Raw genomic sequence first — 20,888 nt, 5'->3', positions numbered from 1 at the left:
CAAAACAATCTCTAGAATAACAAGACCACTCTACCTAAAAGCAATACTGATACCTTACAGCTGCCATCTCATTAGATGTTTCTTACCTATGCCCACATGGGATTCCAAGATCATGCTAACATCATTGGCACCATCACCTATCGACAGTGTGATTGGGCTGCCTTTTAAATTCTTCACCATTCTTACAATCTAAATGTTAAATACAAGAGAGGTATAGAAAAGGTCAAAGCAGAATGTGAGCTTGTACTCCACGGGGGTATTTGCCTCATTCACACTTGTAAATGGAGGCCTTGCAAACAGAAAGGTGGTCTGTGCATATAATAGTGTCGAATTCTCAGGGGAGAACAACACAGCTTTTCAAAACGTAACACCAGTGCCCACTCGTTTCTGGTTTTGCTAATGGATGAACTGTCTAATCCATGCCTTCTACCCACATTAGAGAGCAGAATGCATCCCCTCTTGTCACTGCTTCACATATCCTTTCAGATCAGGTAGTGAAGGAGAAGAGTGGAGACCAGAGAGCTGATTTAGGGTAATATGCATGGAGCAACCAGGACAAAAGTGGGCAGTGAGAGGATAATGGCTTTGGTCACCTCTGCCTTTCTCCTCCCTGCGGACACTCCAACCACCCTTGGGTACACCCCAACCCTTATTTCCATCTAGCTGCCAACTAAACTTTACCAAATCTTTGAGTGCTCAATATGATTTGATCTCTCATACAGGTAGCTGCATTTTAAAAGGGGGCACCCTAAAGGTGATGGATGACCTTTGCAGAAAGATGCCTGAGATGTATATAATGCATCATCATTCCCTGAGTGTCTTTTAAAGATACGTTGATGGCACAGTGCAGCTCAACGCTGTGTTCATGGTAGGTACTGAATAAAAGAAACCTTCTCCTGGCAGAGTTACTGTGGGAAGAATATTGGGTAAGTGGCTGTCCTCCTACCAATGACTGCTTTACGTGTCAACCCTCAAAACCCCGTGGAATCTAGCAGCTTATGTAAATCAGTAGTTAAATAATGTCTTGCAAAAATTTTGTACTCTCAAAGGCTTTCACCAGGTAACATAAATAAAATCCATTCCCACATAGATTTAAAATAATTTATATGAGGCAAAACCACCCTGCAGTCTTTTCTTTAAACAAAATTCAGTCAGGTTTTAGTTAAATTGCATACCAAAAAAACCTGACGCCCAATCCATTTGACACAAAAATGATGTTACTAGGAAATGCCAGGTTTTCCCCAATCCTTCACCTCAACTTGGTTCAGGTATGGCAAAACCAATACAATATTGTAAAGTAATTAGCTTCCAATTAAAATAAATAAATTTAAATTAAAAAAATAAAAACTTTATGAGTGTCAGAAATAATCAGTGAGTCAAAGACAAAAGTAAACTTGTTTTTAATGGGCTACATTACTGGTTTAACTAATTGCACCTATTATACTGTATGCAGTAATGACCTAAAAGAAGAAAAATGCAGTCAGAAAAGGTCTAGGAAATGCAATAAAATTATCAAGGGTGACAGCTTCTGCATGCAAATACAGATTAAAAAGATGAAAGCCAGTTATTGCGGAAAGATAAAAGGATATATTGCTATGGACCACAAGCCCATGAAAGATCTAGATAGATAAACATCAAGTTTTTTTCCAGAAGTTCCAGGTCACTGAGATTAAGAACTCTTCAATCTCTAGATAGCCTCACAAAAAAGAAATCAATTTACCAAAAAGTATTTATTGATCTACTACAACTATATGCAACACAATGTGCAAAAGTGAAGTGCAAATATTCAAAAAGGGTATGTGGCTTGGTCACACACCTCAGGAAGCATATAATGGGGAATGGATACAATAACATCAGAGAACCAGATTAACAATAAAAGATAATAATACTCAATATTTATGCAAGAGAATATATGACAGTGTCATCTAAGTTGTCCACATAAGAAGGCCTATGATGTCAGAGAAAGGAGAGGACACTACAGGCCAGAGTGATGAGAAACGATTTTATAGAAGGAAGCGTGGGTTGATCTAAACCATAAAGGACTGGTAAGATGTGCATGGATGGGGAAAAGGGTTTGGAGGAGTATTCCAGGGAAAGGGAAGAGCACAATCTAAGGCATACTGACAGTTAAGTCCAATATATGCTCAGAAAATGGGTCTGATTAGACCAGACCAATTGAGTTTTCATAAAGGGAACATGGACAGGTAGATAATATAATATGGGGCCATATTATAAAAGTGGTAACAGGGTGCAGGAGAAAGGAGAAATGAGAAGAAAAGGCTAGACTGCAGGCTGAGAGAGAAGTTAGTCGACATGGATTTCAATGAGCTGTTAAAGTCCTGAACCTGGAAGGTAATGGAAAGAGATGGAAAAGACAATGTACTAGGAAATGGGCAGAATTTCGTGACTGAGAGCACACGGAAGGGTAAAGCAGAGGAGATGTTAACATACAGATCTAGAAGTACAGTGAGCTCAGTAACACTTGTAAAAAAAAAAGACAACGAAAATGACAACTGGACTCTAGAGAAGGTTGAACTGAGGTGATAGTGACACACCCAAGAAAACATATTTAGTAAGCAACTGGAGAAATCAAGTGGAACTCCAACGACTCGGACTAGAGAAGTGATTTGAAAAACACCTATGAGTAGGTGATAGTAGATGGTAGGTGATATTCTGGAAGAGGTGATGATAGTGAGAGAAATAAAAGAGACTAAGGACTGAACGACGGAGGGCGGGGGGGTGGTGCTCCATGTTCTGGGTGGGAGAAGCAGCATGGTGTTAGGAATTCAGATACTGGCCTGGGCAGTGGAGCAGTCAAAACCCAGGTGATCAATCTGAGCAGCAGACAATGAATGTAGGGGGAAAATAAAATGGAATGAGGTATTGCCTTTGATTAGAGGGACAGATTTCTATGGATATTGTTCTGATAGGATCTGCTTCCCCAGCCGGGGCTAACAGAGGCTCTGAAGCTTGAAGAAAAGAAGAGCATATGATTACAGTAGAAACTGAAAGTGAGAAGGTAGGGGACGGAGTCTGTAAAGGAGAAGCCAAAGACACAGAGCCAGCCCCTGGGTCTAGAGCAAGCAGCTGAGGGATGGGAAGAAGCAAGACCAACGCATATAAAAGAATATAGTGTACACAGAAGTGAAAAGTTGTGTACCTGACACTCTAAGGTTCCAGAGATGCAGTGAGTACAAGGAGGCAAGGTGAAGCAGATCAATGCAAGCTGGAGGAGCTGGAAAGGACAGCACATGGTGGGTGGCCTCTGCACTGGGTTTTGTTAAGAATACAATTTTTGTTAGGTCAAGAGGAATTCAGAGACAATTCCAGATGAGGAAATGATATGAGGGAAGTCCTGGAAGTTGGCGTGAGCATGGCACATGGGAAGGGACACAAAAAGGGAACAGCCAATAGGAGTGGAGGATTCACGCTGGATGTGGGAGTGATGGTGGACTCAAAGTGTGTACAGACACATGGAAAGGGTTGACAGGGGTGGCTGCCATACTGAGTCATCTGCCCTTCATCCTAAGGGACTAGGAAACTAATAAAAGGTTCTGAGCGAGAATATATGATGGGAGGACAGTTTTAACAAGATTAATTTGGGGGTATGGGGAAAGATATGGAAGGGGGGAGGGCGAAAGCAAGGGGATTAGTAAGATTAAATGAAACATTCTGTATATAAAGTCCTAAGGGCTTGCTTGCACTAGGATGGAGATAAAAGGTTTAAGAAGATGGCACCAAAATGAGAGCTATGACAAAAGGTAGGAACAACAGGACATGGTGATTATATGGAGTGAGTGAGAAGAAAAGGGTCAAAGGCAGTTTGGAGACTTGGGGAGCAAAAGAAAAATGTCACTGGTGACAGGAATAATAAAGAAAAAGGATAACCCAAACTGGCCTGAAGGAGAAAATTATAAATATCTGTCTTGGATACTAGAATTTAATGTTATAGAGGGAGTCCACATAGAGCCGTCTAGCAGGCAGCTAGAAATATGTGACTTAACAAAAAGGACAAGTCAGTCAGAGTCATAGAAAAGGATGTGCTTATCCAAAGATAGGATGTAAGTGAAAAGCAAATGAAAGACACAGCCCCAGAAAAACCCGATAATCAGGGAGAAGACCGAGGAGGAAACAAAAAAACACCATGTTGCCAAGATGGAAAAAAAAGAGGACCGTGGACTATCTGGTTTTGCCATATATCAAAATGAATCCACCAGGATGGGGAACACATGTATATACCTGTGGTGGATTCATTTTGATATATGGCAAAACCAATACAATATTGTAAAGTTAAAAAATAAAATAAAATTTAAAAAAAAAAGAAAAAAAAAAAAAGAAAGAAACCAAGTGAGGAGAGTTTAAACGGGGACATAATTGCAGTGTTGACTGCAATGGAGAAAGGAGGAGAAAATGGAAGACAGTGCAACGGATTCGGCAAGGAGTTTGCTGCTCTCCTCCAAGAGATCCTACAGACTAAGATGGGAAGAAAGTATGCATGGAGCAAATGGAACAGTGGAGCCAGGAGTAGTGGGATGAAGGCAGCAGGCACCAAGCACTCATTAGAGAAGTCTGAAAGGTGAGCAACTGGACAGCCAGCTTGAGGGGACAACAAGGTGAAGCACAGGTTTAATTCAAATTGGCGGGAAGGCTCCTGAGTTGGACCACACAGAGGAAGAGGCCAGGGAAGATATAATAAGGTACTCAGGGCCCTTTGAAGAGAATTAAAAGTGATCATTTGTATGTATGTGTACAGAAGTACCCAGAATGGAGCATCAACTAATATCCAGTTACCTGAGCTTTCTGTAACGGGGCCATCCGACAGCAGAGCACTGCTGTGCACTTCATGCAGATCTGTAGGAAAATGCTTTTGTAATTGTTAGAACCAGAGTCTTGACTAGAGTTTAATATAAGAGACAGAGTGGAGCCATCAATGATTAATCCGTATTCCTGATGTTCTGTCCACGCTCTGAAAAAGAAAAATAATGCAAATATATTTGAATCTACTATACATTGCTTTTTAGGAACTTGAAAAAACCACAAAAAGCAGACTTATCATCAATCTGGTTCCTGGACCTGTGAATTCTGAAGAAGCAACCATTTCTATTAATGGCACAATAGAGACTTTCTATCACATCTTTGAGGCTCAAGTTGCCCAGATAGATGTCACTAAGTTCTAAATATAAAAATAATGAAAATCTAGTAGCCAGTCCCCGTATAAGAAACTCAAGATGAATTTTGGAAATTACAGTTCAATCAGTAAAACTCTGATATGAAGACAAATCATTAGTCAATCTGAAAACTGAACGATGCAGGGAAAAGACAAAATGGCTTTGGGGTATACAAATCACAGAAGATATTCTTAACATTTTTGCCTGACTGACAAAACCTATCAATATATCTGGCTTCTCAAATATGACCAACTACCAAAAAGACAAAGTGTTCATTAAAGAATTCCATACAATGATTTATGTTCTTTAAATAAGTATCATATTATACTAGATTAGTGATTTTCGACCATAGCTTTCCCATTAGAGTCACTTAGGCAGCTTTTAAAAAAGCCCATGTCCAAGGTTTATCCACAGACAAATTAAATCTGAGTGTCTTAGACAGAGCTTGGTTAGACTGGGTTGGCCAAAAAGTTCACCTGGGTTTTTCCAGAATAGGTTCATTCATAACATGGAAAAACCCGAATGGACATTTTGGCCAACCCAATATATAGGTGTGTTTTAAAAGGCTCCATAGGTTATTTGCATGCATAGCCAGGACTGAGCAGTATTAGTTGCCAGGAAAGACAAATATAATGGGTGCCAACTATTTGAGAAAACCATATGGAAGGAAAACTTACAACTGAAAAAATGCTACCAATTAACATTTCATTTTTTTGCAATTATGAAAAAACCAGCAATTAATCAATTTCTGCTCAGGCAATCTTGGGTGCCATTTGAGAATTGCTGCAGAAGTGTTAAACACAGCAGGGTCTCATCATTACAGATTCATTCATCTAATGTTATGCTTCTCAAAGTTTACTGTTTAAAGAGCTGCTGTTTTACAGACTATGAGTAGTGAGAGCCTAATATGCCTCATCATTCCTTCCTTCCATATTTTGTTTCACACTATTATGAGCATGTTTTATTCACTAATTAAAGAGATATCAATCATGCATTCCTTTGCTCCCCTACTCACAGAGCTGACAATGTACAGAAAACAGTGGCTCAATAATCAATCAAGCAATATCTGTAAACATCAACTCTAACTATGCCATACAGAAAAACAGAAAGAATTATTAACTAAGCTTTTTCTGGAGACTAGAAAATCTCCTTGGGGTGAAAGAGGCACACATGAGAGCAGATGCCCCACTAAACATGATAAATGGTTAACATCTGAAAAGAACAGATACATATATAACTGAATCACTTTGCTATACACCTGAAACTAACACAATACTGTTAATCAATTGTACTCCAATATAAAATAAAATAATTTTTAAAAAGGTTAATATCAGCCCCAAGCTTGGGGCTGGTGCACTGGGATGACCCAGAGGGATGGTATGGGGAGGGAGGTGGGAGGGGGGTTCAGGATGGGGAACACGTGTACACCCGTGGCAGATGCATGTTGATATATGGCAAAACCAATACAATATTCTAAAGTAAAAAAAATAAATAAATAAATAAAAAGACACATATAATGTGTTATGACTGTTAAAAAAAAAAAAAAAAGGTTAATATCCAGTGATTGGGAGAATAAATACACACCAGGAAAGAACAATGGGTTCTTTATGAGGTATGACATCTGAAATGGAACTTGAAAGGACAGAGAGGTGAAGAAAGAGAGAATGTATGTGTGGTGTGTGTGTTAAGTTGCTTTAGTTGTGTCCGACTCTTTGCGACCCCATGGACCGTAGCCCACCAGGCTCCTCTGTCCATGGGATTTCCCAAGGCAAGAATACTGGAGTGGGTTGCCAAATAAGTTGAAAAGGTCACCTGGGGTCTTTGATATGACCTAATTCTGTGGGTAATGGAGACCCACTAAAGGTTTCTGAGCAGGGTTATGATATGGGCAGTGCTTTACACCTAAGGACCAGTCATTGGGCAGAGGGGCTTAAGTGCTTTGAGGCACAAATTACTAGGAATCTGATAAAGCCCCAGTGGAGAGAAGGAGAACATGGGTAGGGCTTGGGGGCGGATTTACAATGGAAGAGACAAAAGGAGCAGAAGTTGGTGAAAGGGATTCTGTGTCTCATGCTTGTGTAACTTGGGGAAAGACTTTACCCAACTGCAGATGAATGAAGAAGAGGAAATGTTTTGAGATGGCGAGTACAATGTTCCATAAGCCCTGGCTTTTACACAAGTGCCCAAGAGCTGCTGAATGGTGCTGTAGATTTAACTGTGTCTCTCATCAAGTCCCATGTTGAACCCTAACCCTTAGGGTGAGGGTATTTGGAAATGAGGCCTTTGTGAGATAGATAGGTCTAGATGAAGTCATGAGGGTGGGGCCCTCATGATGGGATCAATATCCTTATAAGAAGGGGAAGAGACATCAGAGCTTCCTCTCTCTCAGCTAAGAAAGGATACAGCCCACTTTCTGCAAGCCAGGCAGGGGGAACCTCACCAGAACTCAGCCATGTTGGTACCCTGATCCCAGACTTCTGGCCTTCAGAAATGCAAGAAGTTTCTATTGTTTAAGCCCCCTGCTCTGTGGTGTTTTGTTATGATGGCCTGAGCAGATTAAGATAAATGCACAAGTAAAACACATGTAATCTGGACTGCCTTTGTAAGTACCATTTGGCTAAAGGAAGGAAACACTTATCACAGACAATTAATAAAAACCTGTTTACTCTCACTCATGTCCAAGTAACAGAAGAATAACAGCTGTTTTAAAATTGGGCATCGCCTCATGATTGCGGGTTGTTCATTTTTAAAGCCTGTGAAAACCCTAGAGATGAGGACAGAGATACAGCAGAGTTGTTAAAAGCATAGGCTCTGGAATTGGATAGACCTGTTCTACATCTTATTAGCTGTGTTATCTCGAATAAGTTACTTCATCTCTCTGAGCCTTAGTTTACCCATTTTTAACATGAAGAAAATTAGTTGTTACTGGGTTGTTGTGAAGATTAAATGAGAATAATTTAAAGTGCTTAATGCTGTTCCTGGAACAAAGAGTGTGCTTAAGAAATGTGAAATAGTATTACCTAGGGGTCTTTGGATTTAGAAGAGGAAATCGATTTGCTTATGGCCAAGGTAAATTCCAGTAATTGGTTTAGACAAACCTAAGCCATGGTCAATGTATCTCTGGGTATTGAACTACTGTGGATCAGTGCCTTTCCTTGAGAACCCTAGGTTCTACAAGTTCTTCCTAAGCAGCTTGCTGAAAGCAGTCAAGTGGCTATGCTATCAAGTGTTTGGTCTCCTTTGAAGCATAAAAATTCACATAGAAAATGGCTCCAGGACCTCAACCTGCACAGAAACTGTTACAGAAACTGACTTTATTACATTCAATTTAAGAGACCATGAAAAGGGATATTTTTTTCTTAACATGGACCAGGCCAGGATATCAATGCTAAATACTCAGACCTTAAATATTTAGAAAATGAACCACTTTTCTAAAGCTCAAGAAGTGTAGGTTTTTTTAAAAACAGAAACATGAGGTGAAAAGTGCCAAATAATCTCAAATAGGCCATTAGCCAAGTCCTCAGGGAAGGTTCTAACTCACAGGGATAAACCACCTACAACCAACCAATGATAAATTAGAGAAAACAGAGTCTTCTGCCTAAGTAGCTCTGGTTTACATCTGTACCAAGGTCTAAATATGACAAATTGATGCACTTTCTTACTTTTTAAGGCTTCTAGTACTTTTAGGAAATTCATGCAGCAGCTTCTTACGATATTCAGTCAACAACTCATGTAATCGATCCTCTTTCCTTTCGCTTTCTTCAATCGTCTTGGTGGTCAGTTCCAAGAGCTCGGTGTTGGTTTGGAAAAGGCGGCAGGCATAGCAGGTGGATTTTGCAGTCTCCATCTTGTCGCCAGTAAGCACCCAGACTTTCAGACCTGCGGCATGCAGGGCTTCAATGGTCTCAGCGGCTTGATCTTGTAGCCTGGGAACACAAAGGAAACCTTGTTATCTTTGAAAATTCCTGACACAGATTCTGCAAGAAGGCTTGTTAAAGAGAGTATTCTTATAATTCATAGCAATTTTGGAATCTTGACATGTTTTAATAGTTACTTTTCTTATATATCCTCTACCCTTTCTAAGCATATTCTTGTTGGCATAATTTTACTTATTAAAGTACATTTCAGACAATGAGGTTTTGAAAGTTCATGACCTCTCTTAAGGTTACTGGTATCTAATGACAGAAATAAGAATCATCACTCTTAGCTAAAATGTTCAGAATCTCACCAAATGGTCTTACTCATTGTCACTTTAACATATTTCATTATGTTGTCTACAAATACTTAATGTGGTTCAAAACTGAAAAGGCCAGACACATCCTAATGAGATACTGAGAGAAGTCAGCAAATTCCCATCCCTGAGGACCTTGAAAGCCAAACATTCTAAAAGACAATTTAAGCATAATTTTCAAAGGGAAGGACAGAAGAAGGATACTTCGTATTCCTTCTGGCTAGAGAATAACAATGAAATTGTTGTTTAGTTGGCAAGTTGGTCTGACTCTTTGTGACCCCGTGGACTGTAGCCAACCAGGCTCCTCTGTCCATGGGATTTCCCAGGCAAGAATACTTGAGCAGGTTGCCATTTCCTCCTCCAGGGGATCTTCCTGACCCAGGGATTGAACCTGCATCTCCTGCATTGGCAGGCTGATTCTTTACCACTGAGCCACCAGGGAAGCCCAAATTATGCTGTATGAATTCTATTAGAACCTTTCAACATAGCTGAATCTATGTTTATAACTTTGTGTTTGGGTTAAGCCTGATAATTCGCATTCATTACTTCTAGAAAACTCCCAAAATAGAATCTAAAACATATTTTTTCAAGCAGATCAATTTTGGAGCCCTATAATCATGTCCGGCAGAGCCAATTATTTTAAAAATGTGCTCTAGTCTGTTAAACCAGGTTACAATGAGTTCTCATGTTGCTTGCTCTACCTTGAATTTCCCTTCTGCTCATATGTCTGTCAAAATCATATCCATTCTACCAAACACCACCTGAATGATACCTCTAGCACACAACTTCCTACACATAGTAAGACTACTTCATAAATATCTGTATAAATGAAGGGAAGGCATAGGAAGTACTCAAAAGACCTTAGAGATGACAGATTCATATTCTTCTAAGTCACAAATACTTAACTCAAAAATTATTTCCACAAACAGTTCAAAACCTGGTGTACAGACAAAGCTAAATCAAAGATTTCAAAGCTTGGAATAAATAACCAATCTGGACAGATACTACTCTAAATGATTGGTCATTAAAATAACAAGAGTATCATTTTCTAGTTACTTGTCTTCCACTGCAGTGGCTCCAATTAAATGCATGTCTGTCTCAATCTCATCGAAAACCTTTTCCATTTTTTCTTCTCTGTCTTGTAAGGCCATTTTTGCCTCTATGAGCTGTCTGTTAACTCTTTCATAATCATCTGGAGCAATTTCTTTGAAGGCTATACAAAGTGTCCGATACCCCTCCTAGAAGCAAAGTAGGAGATCTCTAGTTATCCAAATAACAAAAACAAACAAAATACACTCTTTAAATACTCGTGCTTTATCATACCAAAAAAAAAAAAAAAAAAAAAGAAATTCTGACTAATTTCCTTTTCAGTTAAAAAAGGGAGAAAAAACAGATTGCATTAGGTTAACATTCAATTGGGTTCAGAATAACAAAGTAATACCTCTTGGGTTTAAAAAAACACAAAAGCAGAACATAAAACAAAGATTCTTGAAAAGTCTTCAAAGGCTGCAAATTTTGAACAGAAACTTGCTCCAGGATGTTTTATATTAAAATAAGGAAAATAATATTACAAAATCCCCCAATACAAAAATAGACCATAAAAATAAGCTAAAATTCATTTAAATTGTTCTTTATATAGCAATCCACAGACACAGTCATCTCTAGCATTTCTCCCTCTCTCTATTGAGGGGTGGGGTGCAGGCTCACCATCGCATTATGTTCCACATGGACTTTAATTAAGTCAATTTCATGATTTTGTACCCTGGGGAAAACTGCTGAGTCGGCTCCTTTACAAAAGAGAAGTATGTCTCCTAAAATAAAGAATCAGAGTACTTGACTTACTTAGAGTTAGATTGGTATTGGGATTTTCATAACAAGTAACTATTACGGTGGCTTCTCCCTCCCAGCAGCTGTGTATCCTGAGACTGCCTTGGAATGTTCACCCAACTGGAAGCAGACATCTTGACCTTCACTTTGTCAAGACAATATCCACCACCTCTGAGGACCAATAAGGACACAACTAATACCCTAGAGTTTACAGTATGCACCTCTGTTAAAAGATATACCCTGTAAGTGAATCACTTGTGTCAAGGAGCTGCATCTGACTAAATTCACTATGAGGATGCTGTCAACCATGGTCTAAAAGCCACATGTAGCATTTATGGATGTCAAGGAGCAAACTCAAGCTCAAACAAGAAAAAATCATTTTCAAAGCTTAAACATGTTAGCTTTTAGCAGTAGCTTGCTGATTTTCACTGGAAACTGGAGAATTGCTCTGTAGAATGCTATTATAAATACAGCTTTATACCAGTCTGTGTACCCAGGAGCATAGACAGTTGACCTTTAAGAAAGAGATTCCAACCTTATAAGGCAAAGTGCTAAGTTCAAGAAGTTAAAAAATGGTAGCTCTGAGGTCAAGGCCCTTGGGAGACCACTTCCTCAGACATCTCACCATCTGCAATAGAATGCAGACATGCACAGGTACAGGTAAGAACAGAAGAATTCTACACATTAGGTGTATTTTTTTTTTAATTTCTCTCACAGGGACCTCCCTGGTGATCAAGTGGTTTAGAATCTGCCTTCCAATGCAGGGGATGCAGGTTCAATCCCTGGTCTTGGAAGTAAGAGCCCACATGCTGTGGAGCAACTAAGCCCATACGCCACAATGAAGAGCCTGCGTGCTGCAACTAAGACCCGATGCAGCCAAATAAATAAATAAATATTAAAAGACACTTCTCTAGCATATCCATGGTGTGTTTAAAAGTCATAGAACAAATTCCACATTCACATATAATGAAACCAACGTTGTAACTTTGCAGTCACACCACAAAGTATGAATAAGGATGGACATATTCCCTCAAGGGTCTGTCTATATCTTCCCATTCTCATATTATGAAAGTTTCAACAGATTTAATCCTAAAAAGTTAATTAATAGGAAATAAATCAAGAATATTTTGAAAAACCACCTAGAGACATACATACAGAGACACACACAGACACACACTTATACAGAGGAATCTGAGCCAACAAATGAAGCAGCAATGCTACCCCATGGGTATTGCTGAATCCGAGCATAAGGCATCACAGCCACCACAGCTTCTCCTAAGAACATGGGTGAACCCTGAAAGGATGGCACTGGTTCCCCTGCAAAGGGCAAGCTTCTTTATTGTGTGAAACAAAGAGCCCAGGGTGCTAGAGTAAATCATGTGCCCTTTCCCAGCAGTGGGGCCTTGGTCATCTCTGGCTCACCTGCTCCCAGACAGTGTAAAGCACTGGGGAGTTAGGATGGTCAGGGAGGGAGAACCAGCAACTCTCTACACTCAAAAACTACTGCTAGTAATCGCAAACCATGCAGTTGTAGTGGGCTGCCACAGGTAGACACTGGTGGTGATTGGTCAGTACCCTGAACTGTAAAAAAAAAGTTACCCTTTCTGTTCCTGTTTGGATATCCAAGACTGAGAAGTGGAGCTCACTTTTCAAGAAACTTCATATATTGTCATACTAGGGGTTCTGCCACTGATAATTTGACAAGCTGAACAGGTACTTATGTAAATACATTCAGGGATATATAAGAGCTTTAAGTAATCAAACACTACTACATGAAATGTTTTTCTCTCTTGAAGTAGTTGATCAACAAATCTACAAATGGAAAGAAAGAAAAAGTCAAGTCTTAAATATGCATACCTGTTTGAGTCTTCACAATTACACTCATACGACGGCGGACAGCATCAAAGTTTAAGGTGTGAAGAAGTTCATACCTTTAATAGAAAAAAAAAAGTGAGAAAAGTGAAATACCAAGACCACACTGGGGAAAAAAAAAAAACACACAACAGAAACATTTTACATTAACAGAGCTTTCCTCTTGGATTAAGGGTCGCTGCTTGTGTGCACAAGGGTTCTTTCCATTGTGTCTTTGGAATTTCTCTGCACTTGGAACATGCTGTCAGAGGACACTAGTGGTGGTTAAGGGGTTCCTATACCTTCTCATTATATGACTTAAAATAGTAAGGGGAGAGTGACTGCATAGGAATGAGGTACAAAGAGCTGTCCCACCAAGCCATATCTAGAGGCTATCTAGAAATAGTCCCATCCTGCCACTTATTTTAATCATCTACGGAATGCCTACTATGTGTTGGGCACAGTGACAGATGCTGGAGAAGACACATGAATCTTCTCTTAAGGGGCTTATCATATGATAAGGATGTGTGTGTGAGTTAGTTGCTCAGTTGTGTTCGACTCTCTGCGTCCTTATGGACCGCAGCCCACCAGGCTCCTATGTCCATGAATTCTCCAGGCACGAATACTGGAGTGAGTTGCCATGCCCTCCGCTAAGGGATATTCCTGACCTAAGGATCAGACCCACGTCTCTTGCATTGCAGGCAGACTCTTTACCATCTGAACTACCAGGAAAGCCCATGATAAGGGAAGCAGAGGTTAATGAAGTGACTACCTCCTAGTCTTCCAAATACTGAAGTAAAGGAACACACAGAGGAGATGTAGGAGCACAGAAGGAAGGCCTCCTGGAGGAGGTTTTGCCTGAGCTGTGTCTTGCAGCAGTGACATGATAGAGAAAGGATATCATGGCACTCTGAGTATAGAAAAGAGCGTGTGCAAAGGCAGAGCAACATGAGAGCACATGGCCCATGGCGGGACTGACAGTAGTCCACATAAGGCTGAGATCTAGTTGATAGGGGTGCAGCAAGACAGGTAGGTAGGGGCTAGGACCTGACAACATTGTGGGCCATTGCAGATACTTGGGATTTTATCCTAATGGCAATAGTAATCCATTGAAGGGTATAAACAGTGGAATGACATGATCAGCTCTGTGTTGCACTGGCTAAGCTATGCAGTAGATGAAATGAAGAAGAAAAATAAGAGTTATTTGAGAAAGTGTGCGGAAATAGTTTCTCGAAAATAAATAACTTATATACAACTATCTGATTTAAAAGTATTTACTACCAAGCTTGTCTTTGATGGGAGTGAGCAGGTCACTGGTTTGGGGATATAGGATATGTGTGTAAGACATCTACTTGTAGCATAATGTCTCATTTGCTATTGGCCAGATGGGGGTACTGTTGTGAACTGGCTAGAATCTGGACTTTGACAATAATTCGGCTCCTTCCTGGCAGTCAGGCCAAAGAGTCTTCCTCTGGCTCTTGAACATTCCTTTCCAAAGAGGCATATTCCCTAGCAAATTTACATGCGTTACAGGTTTCTGAGATGGGTCTCAGGAGATGCTAGGAGTCCGAATGAAAGTCAGATAATTATATTTCAAGTTCTTATAAAGGATATAAAATTAATCAGAGGGCCTAAATAAAACCTGTTATTAAGGCAAGGTAGATTTGTTTGTTGGGATCTCTGTAGCAAAAAGAAAAAAAAAAGGAAATGTGGAGCTTACTACTGCATCAGAGTACTGCCCTGGGGCTCACACTCAAGTATCTAGAATAAGAGAAAGTTTCTGACACCAAAGCTATTATGACTGGCAGGGCGTGTAATCCCAGAATGATTCGTCAGGTTCTAGACAGCAGAAGGTTTCATACATGTTCACTGATTTTTCTTGCAGCATGTGCTGGAGACCTGAAATGGCATCTAAAATTCAGAAAAGTCCAGGCAGATGCTCATTCAGGCTACTGGATCGATGTGTGAACAAAACTGAAATCATTTACACCTCAAACGCTAATTTCTGCCACTCTATGAAAAATGTCTTCTACTCCAGCTACATTTATATAAAACTCTTACCTGGGAGAGCAGAGTCTTATATTTATAGATGCAATCACTTCCTTTTGCTGCCCTTCCTAAATCCATCTAAAGCTGACTGTGGAGTTAAGAAGTGAGAATCATCAAACATACGGTGCTACTTACTCTTCTATTTCTTTTCTTTGGTTCTCTACTCTCATATAGCCATTCTGAACACCTACAAATGTGAATCCATACCTGTGAAACAAAATAAAAAAGACCACTGTGTATTTTTAAAGAATGATGAATTTCCCTTTGCACTGGGGTTATTCATACTTGTTCATTGTTTTCTTCTTTTTCATAAAACCCCAATCTATAGCTGTACTTCCTTTTACTTGCTGAGATGTAACGCAGACCAAGTCAATGCCCAGTCACAAATCATAACCAAAAAAAGAGGCAATTTGTAATTTCAATTCTGTAGCTAACACATGGGGTGACCTTTTATTCACTTAATCATCTTGGGCCTCACGGATAAAGCAGGACTTTCAATAACCAAATGATATCAAAATTGCTGGGAGTACTTCAGAAATAACATGTGTTATATGAAAAGTGACCATTGTTAGAAGATTTCCAAAATATAATGTGAACATTTGGACTTCTGGCTGGAATGCACAAATAGTGATGAAAGTTACAACTATGCATTGCTATTTTCTTTTTGGTCTTAATTGGTTAGGTTTGGGAATTTTTTCCAACTTTCCGATAAAGTAGCTTGGCTTCTTATTAAAGAATAAGGATACCTATAAGACAAGGTTATTGAAGCAAATAAGAGAAAAAACAAAATAATGCCTGTCCTCCTGTGATTTCACTTTCTTTGGAGAAATAAAAGAAATGTTTGATTTTTTTTTACTCTTTGAAAATGCTAATGTATTTTTCTACAACTTATTTTGGGGTTTTAAAATAGCATTACTTACTGAGGTATAACTAATGGAGAACTGCAAATATTTAATATGTGCAACTGGATGACTTTGGAAACATGCGTATGTCTGTGATATCATCATCACAATCAAGGGAATAGATATCCTGAAATTTCTCAGTTTCTTTGGATCTTTTTGCTTTTTTGTTGTTTGGGGTAATAAGAACATTTAACATATGAGATCTACTCTTTTAACAAACTTTGAAGTGAGAATACCATATTGTTAACTACAGGGAGAACATTATTATTATCCTGAAATTATTCATCCAGCATAACATATGTGCTTACTTTTTAGCTCCTTTGACCAAAGCTATTTCATCTGGTGAAGATGACATATAGGTTAATTCAGATGACTCTGTAACTCCATCAACAGTATCATTTGGTTTAACTTCTACAGTGTGACATAAACACAAGGCACGCAGAAAGAGCTCTTCTCGATTCTGTTGAACAGTGACAGAAAAATGACTATATTATTTTTACTGTGATCACTTGGTAAGTAGTCAATGAACAGAGAAAAGTTATTAATGTGAGAGCATGTTATAACCACCAGCAAATTGAATAGCAGAGATTTATGAATTCCTAATACTCAAATGAGCTATATATTCTCCTAATCCCTGCCAACATGCCTGGTCCCCAGCTAACATACCTTAGGGGCTCTATCAACTCATTCTTACTGCAGTGCCACCTAATCCCAAAGCAGTGACATCTCCATGGCCTAAAAGAATGCATTCAGTTCTAATTCACAATCTGGCAATAGCTCAGGTGCATGGAGACTCTGGTTCATTTAATGCCTAGACACTCCTGGGGCTTGAATGATTTCAGTAGACATCATTCTTGGAGTAGCTCATATTTTTAAAGATAAAGCACCAAATATGATCACACAGTGAAAGATTTACCCAAATGCCATTTCTCACAATGTTCACTTTTTATAAATTCTACTTGTTTACAAATTCCAGAAGCGTCCATAAAATAAGAAAGGTGAAGTTGCAACAACGAACAAATGGCTATTCAAAAGTCTATGTCACGTGCCCAAATCCTTCATTTCTGTTAACATATGCCTATCTAAATTGATTTCTCAAGACAAAATGGTAACGCAAAAAATGCCACCTTATCAGCTCTGTCCAAATATGGTAAGGGTCCATCAGTTTGAGAGAGTCCATCAGTCTCCTGAGCTACACCTTTATACTTATGCCCATCTATGCAGCATTCAATGAATTCCATGCTGTTTTCAGTAAGTGTTCCGGTCTTATCAGTAAATACATAATCCACCTAAAAACAAGAATACAAACATATGCATTCTTACTTTCTTCAATGTGATTAACTTTTAGTTAGCATGGCTATTTTCATATCCACAGAAATCACCTTTTCCAAAGACTTGTCAAATGTCAGACAATGACAGAAGCAGTATTATCAAATGAATGAGAAATGAACATGTATTTTTTAAGATTCTGAAATAGGATCACATGTCTAAGGTTCTTGTTGTTCATTTGCTAAGTCGTGCCTGACTCTTTGGTAGACCTACTCAAATACAGGAGATTAGTAGGAAGGAAAACTGTGGCTATTTTGTCCAAACTAAGACTCCTTCAATTTAACACCTACATGTTTTGATATAAAGAAGTTAACATAACAAAAGTCAATAAAGAAGTTAACATAACAAAAGTCAATTTTCCAAGCAGGAAACATTTTATGGACCACTTATTTCTCTATCTCTCTGACACACACAGAAAATATATTTGATAGGAACTAAATTAATTCGGCCCTGGAGAAGGAAATGGCAACCCACTCCAGTATTCTTGTCTGGGAAATCCCAAAGACAGAGGAGCCTGGTGGGCTATATATAGTCCATGGAGTCGCAAAGAGTGGGACACGACTTAGCAACTGAGCATGCACGTAAGCAAATGGGATGTAACAAAAGTTTTCCTTGAAAAGTAAAATTTTCTATAAATATACTGGATTGAAGTGAAATGCATTGTGTCTTATATGTATGTAACAGTTACAGAATATAGACAGACAGGGGAAATAATAATAACAGTTACTTAATTAGGAGACACAATAAGTCAATAAATGATCAAAAACATAAATGAAATTTCTTCCCCAATACTATGTATATTTTAAGATACTCCTCAAAAAAGTCTCCAAATTAAAAAAAAAGGAGCAGAGTTTATAATGATAGGTTAAAGTATAAGCATACTTTCATAAATAATGGAAAAAATAAGCTATGAAATAAATTTTCCATGTAAAATAAGCCTTTTTGAGCATTTCCATTTTATCTCAGTTTTTATCTCTTCTATTTATAACATCTGGCTTTTGGAAACCCACAATTTTATCCTCCTTTTTGGCAATTTATGCTTAAATAGTTAAAATTACGGGCTGACAGGAACAAGCATAAGTACAAGATTAAGGTTTTTATTATGTAAGGGAGAAAGAGATGAACTGCGGCAGTAGCTGCTTTCTAATTATTTTTCAAAGCTTTTCACGGTAGCAGCACTGGCACAAATATAGCATTCCAATCTTCTCTTTTTTCTGTTAGCCAGCCAAGTTTGAATTCTCCCTTTAAATTAATCCAAGTGCTATTATTCCTGTATCATCTAGATTTTTCTAGTTAAAGTGAAATTCTTTGGGGCTTTTTGTGTGATCAAAATTATTAACCTTCATTGTCTTCCAAAAGGTTCTCCTGGGTTGGTGAAGCTCCTATAGCTGAGTGAGCATTAACCCATTTTGAAATCTTTTATAGATTACAAAGGTAATAACTTTAAAAACATAAAGTGCAATTGTTTGCCTATATATAGCAGTTTGTACAGTATGGATCTGTCTACAATGAATCTCAAGGGTATAGGCCAACAAAGTATACCGTGATAGAGGGATTATCAAACTGTAGTCTGCAGCACACTCAGTTGGAGGGTGCTTGTTAACTCAGATCACTGGGCTCTATCACCAGAGTTCCTGACTCAGTAGCTCTTGGGGTGGGACAAGATAATGTGCACTTCTAATCAGTTCCCAGGTGATGCTGATGCTGCTGTTCCTGAGCTCATGCTCTGAGAACCAATGATCTAATATATGCGCTATACTAAGGGCAAGAGGAGGAGAAGATTGGCTATTATTAAAGAGTATCCTCATACTTATAGGAGAGACAGGGCTGACGAGTGAGAGGCTACTGCCTGCCTCTGATTCTCATCAGCCTCTTCCTCTTTAGTGGTAGGTTTGAGCAGGTTGCAGACCTTCTCTATCAGTAAGCAAGTTCAAAGTCATCAATTTATGGACAGAAAGCCTAAAGTGAGATAGCTGTTTAAGAATAGAGAGAGCCCTAAGATAAAGGCTGAACACGTGAAATCATCTAGTTTACAGGTCAAAATATTTTTTATGGTTTAAACTTAGTGAAGACCTTCTATGGAGTCATGGCTCCACCACCCAGTAACTTTGTGACCTTGGAAAAACTCCCATCTCTCTGAACACTAAACATTAGCCTTAAATAATCAAAGCTGCTGCACAAGGCTGTAAAGATTACTAAATATGCTTGCAAGCTCTAAGTTGTTACATAGATGTTGACTGTCATTGCTGCTGACCTGATCAAAATCACAGTACTGGACTCTTTCCATCATTTCATAGTCCCTATAATTTTTCTGATTATCACCACATTGCTACAGTTAGGGTATGATAAGTGAATTTCTTCAACTATATGGTGAACAACTCGAGGTTTTCTTGTTTACTTTGTAACAGTAGCCCCCAGAACCAAGAACGTATCTTAGATAACACAGAACTTTAGTGCACAACCACTAGATTGAATTACTGGAATCAGAGTATATACTCTGGCATACTGCTGGGCATAGCTGAGAGACTGAGAGGGGATATGAAGGAACAGGCTATCCCCACAATTTTTTAAAGGTTAAAACCATTTGGTTGTCTAAAGGACAGATGTCTAATCATAAAAGACCCCATTCTATTCCAATTGAACTGAGCAGTCTACTTCTTTTTGCTTTTCAAGTCAAAGACAAACAGTGTTCTAAACATATCTTCCTATTTTCTTTTAATACCAATGTGGGTCACTTTGAAAGAGGTTAAGCAAGTGTTTGCAATGGTACTGATGGAAATTGACACTGCTCTTAGGTAAAATAAAAGTCCTATAGATTTTAAACTATGACTCATCAAGGAGGAAACCGGTTACACTTGATTTTGTGTGTACTGGTCCACTAAATGCAAAACAAAATCATTTGAAGACTTCCTTGCATTTTCATTTAGGCTGTTTCTACACATACAAGCTGATGTAAGTTGGTATGATGGTAAGTTGTTTTTATACTGTACAAATATAAGTGGTGGTCTGGTTATTACCTTAGTTGGTTAAATGATGATCATACCCAAAAAAGCAGGTTTTAGTGGGGGAAAGAAGTGGTGGCTAAAATGAATACTGGTTTGTTTTAACTGATCAGATTTATTATTAATAGATCATTATCCAAAGCTCTATTTTACTTTCTGAAGTATGAATAAGTCTAGATGATAGGAACAAAACCACATCCTCGTAGATAAGATGGAATCTGATGAGGTGGAGGTCTGGCCTGGATAGCCTGCCTATCTCTCATGAGAATTAGGTGCCACATGTGGAAAGATGGCTGTTCTATTTGCAGCAGCTGGGGACTAGCCATGTTCACCCTTGGGTAGGTTAATCCATGCAGTCAGGCACTGAATCTAGAAGAGGCAGATCAGCTGTCAGGGAAAAGTTCACCAGAGGTGGCTTATAACTCATTTTTTTTTTCCCATGCAAAAGAGTTGCAGAGTGATGCCTTTTGCTGGGACTAGAGCAGTTCTACCAGGCTCAGTCCCTGGATGAATAGTTCTGGTTTACAAA

At 38.9% G+C, this 20,888-nt stretch overlaps 1 protein-coding gene across 11 annotated transcripts in view; it reads right to left on the bottom strand.

The window, feature by feature from the left end:
* ATP11C (ATPase phospholipid transporting 11C) overlaps nt 1–20,888 on the bottom strand; it is a 175,116-nt gene that overhangs the window by 39,973 nt on the left and 114,255 nt on the right. For all 11 annotated transcript variants that reach the window (XM_025276801.1, XM_006058634.3, XM_025276799.2 and 8 more), the window contains 9 exons: nt 17,156–17,317; nt 16,337–16,488; nt 15,262–15,333; nt 13,084–13,157; nt 11,107–11,210; nt 10,456–10,637; nt 8,831–9,094; nt 4,792–4,966; nt 87–189 (listed from right to left, as the gene is read on the bottom strand). In XM_025276801.1, the coding sequence (XP_025132586.1) occupies nt 87–189; nt 4,792–4,966; nt 8,831–9,094; nt 10,456–10,637; nt 11,107–11,210; nt 13,084–13,157; nt 15,262–15,333; nt 16,337–16,488; nt 17,156–17,317 (1,288 nt within the window). The remainder of the gene's footprint in view (nt 1–86; nt 190–4,791; nt 4,967–8,830; nt 9,095–10,455; nt 10,638–11,106; nt 11,211–13,083; nt 13,158–15,261; nt 15,334–16,336; nt 16,489–17,155; nt 17,318–20,888) is intronic.

The sequence above is a fragment of the Bubalus bubalis genome, chromosome X (genome assembly GCF_019923935.1).
Source record: "Bubalus bubalis isolate 160015118507 breed Murrah chromosome X, NDDB_SH_1, whole genome shotgun sequence".
NCBI lineage: Eukaryota > Metazoa > Chordata > Mammalia > Artiodactyla > Bovidae > Bubalus > Bubalus bubalis.
Note: the sequence above shows the minus strand (reverse complement) of the source record. Positions and strands in the feature narration are given on the sequence as shown.